Below are 1,268 nucleotides of genomic sequence, written 5' to 3' on the forward strand. Positions count from 1 at the left end.
TCTCTGGAGATCCCCGAGGGAGTTCCCCTACAAAGCATCTCCAATCAGGTGCAGTCCCTGGTGGACTCCATCAGCCAATCAGCACGCAATGCTGCTGAGAGTCTCCTGCTGACTCAAGCCCTGTACCTGAACCTGATGCACTTTTTCACTGACTGTAGCAGCTCTGATACTGACGCAGTCCTCATAGCCAAACAGTGGGCTGGAGATAAGCTTTCCACTGAGAACCTCTGTCTTATAGAATTCCTGAGCACCCTCGCATCATCACTGCAGAATGTAGTGGGAGGAGCCTCTGTGTTCATTTTAAAGATGGAAATCCAGTGCTTGAAGCTTCTCTTATCCACACTCACACACCTAACCGGCAAAGAAACCCACTCAGAATCCACTGAGATGCTCCTCAGACTTGTGCAAAGAAACCAATGGACCCCAACGGAGGCAGTGACTCTGCTCAAAGCACTGTCACAGAAATATGCAGAGGATGTTTCAATAACTGAAGTCCTTAAGCTGGTGCAAGCTTATGACATATCACCAGAGTGGACGGATGAGTCCGGACACACTCTCGTCCAGGCTCTGGACTTTGCTGGCCCTGAGAGATTCCATCAGGATCTCCAAAAGACTCTCAGAAGGAACGATGAGAGCAGTCTACCTGCAGCTCTAGCAGAAGTGAAGATGTTATGGAATTTGGATGATTCTGTGGTTGATATGATAAAAAACATTACCACTTGCGTCCTGCAGTACGCAGAAAATGCACCTAAAGATGCACCATTTGTGAAAGATTCCTTCACATGTGATCCCTTGAATGCAGACGACCTACAGAAGTCTCTGTCTCTGCTCTGCAAAGCAGTTTTTGACACCAAAGGCTGGTGGCCCACAGTGAGGCAGATGCTGCGGTGGTGTGCGTTGGTGCTGACTCAGAAGAGTGGAGAGCTACAACTGGTTGGTGTGGAAGAAGACCCATGTGTCACAGCCATGTTTGCAGCCACACAAGTCTGCATGGGAAACAAACTGGACATTGTGCTGAGCGCTGATGTTCCCTCAGAGGAGCGAACTCAGGAGTGGTCTGACTTCTACAAGCACCTGGGAATCTCTCTCAACACAAACATGAAGAAAACAAATGCATCTTAAAGGGAGGTCTATGAAGCAGACATTGTGTACGGTACCATCAGTGACTTCATCTCTGATTACTTTCAGTACGGCATCGAGGGGATGGGAACAGGGAACCCTCAGCTTAGACGTGGATTTATCATTGAACAACAAAGTCTCAGTTCTTC

At 48.3% G+C, this 1,268-nt stretch overlaps 1 protein-coding gene across 1 annotated transcript in view; it reads left to right on the plus strand.

Moving 5' to 3' along the window:
* LOC123979357 overlaps positions 1–1,122 on the plus strand; it is a 2,222-nt gene extending 1,100 nt beyond the window's left edge. The window contains exon 2 of the mRNA XM_046063262.1: positions 1–1,122. Coding sequence (XP_045919218.1) covers positions 1–1,122 — 1,122 coding nt within the window.
* Positions 1,123–1,268: the final 146 nt, after the last annotated feature.

Source organism: Micropterus dolomieu, linkage group LG11 (assembly GCF_021292245.1).
Source record: "Micropterus dolomieu isolate WLL.071019.BEF.003 ecotype Adirondacks linkage group LG11, ASM2129224v1, whole genome shotgun sequence".
Taxonomy (NCBI): Eukaryota; Metazoa; Chordata; class Actinopteri; order Centrarchiformes; family Centrarchidae; genus Micropterus; species Micropterus dolomieu.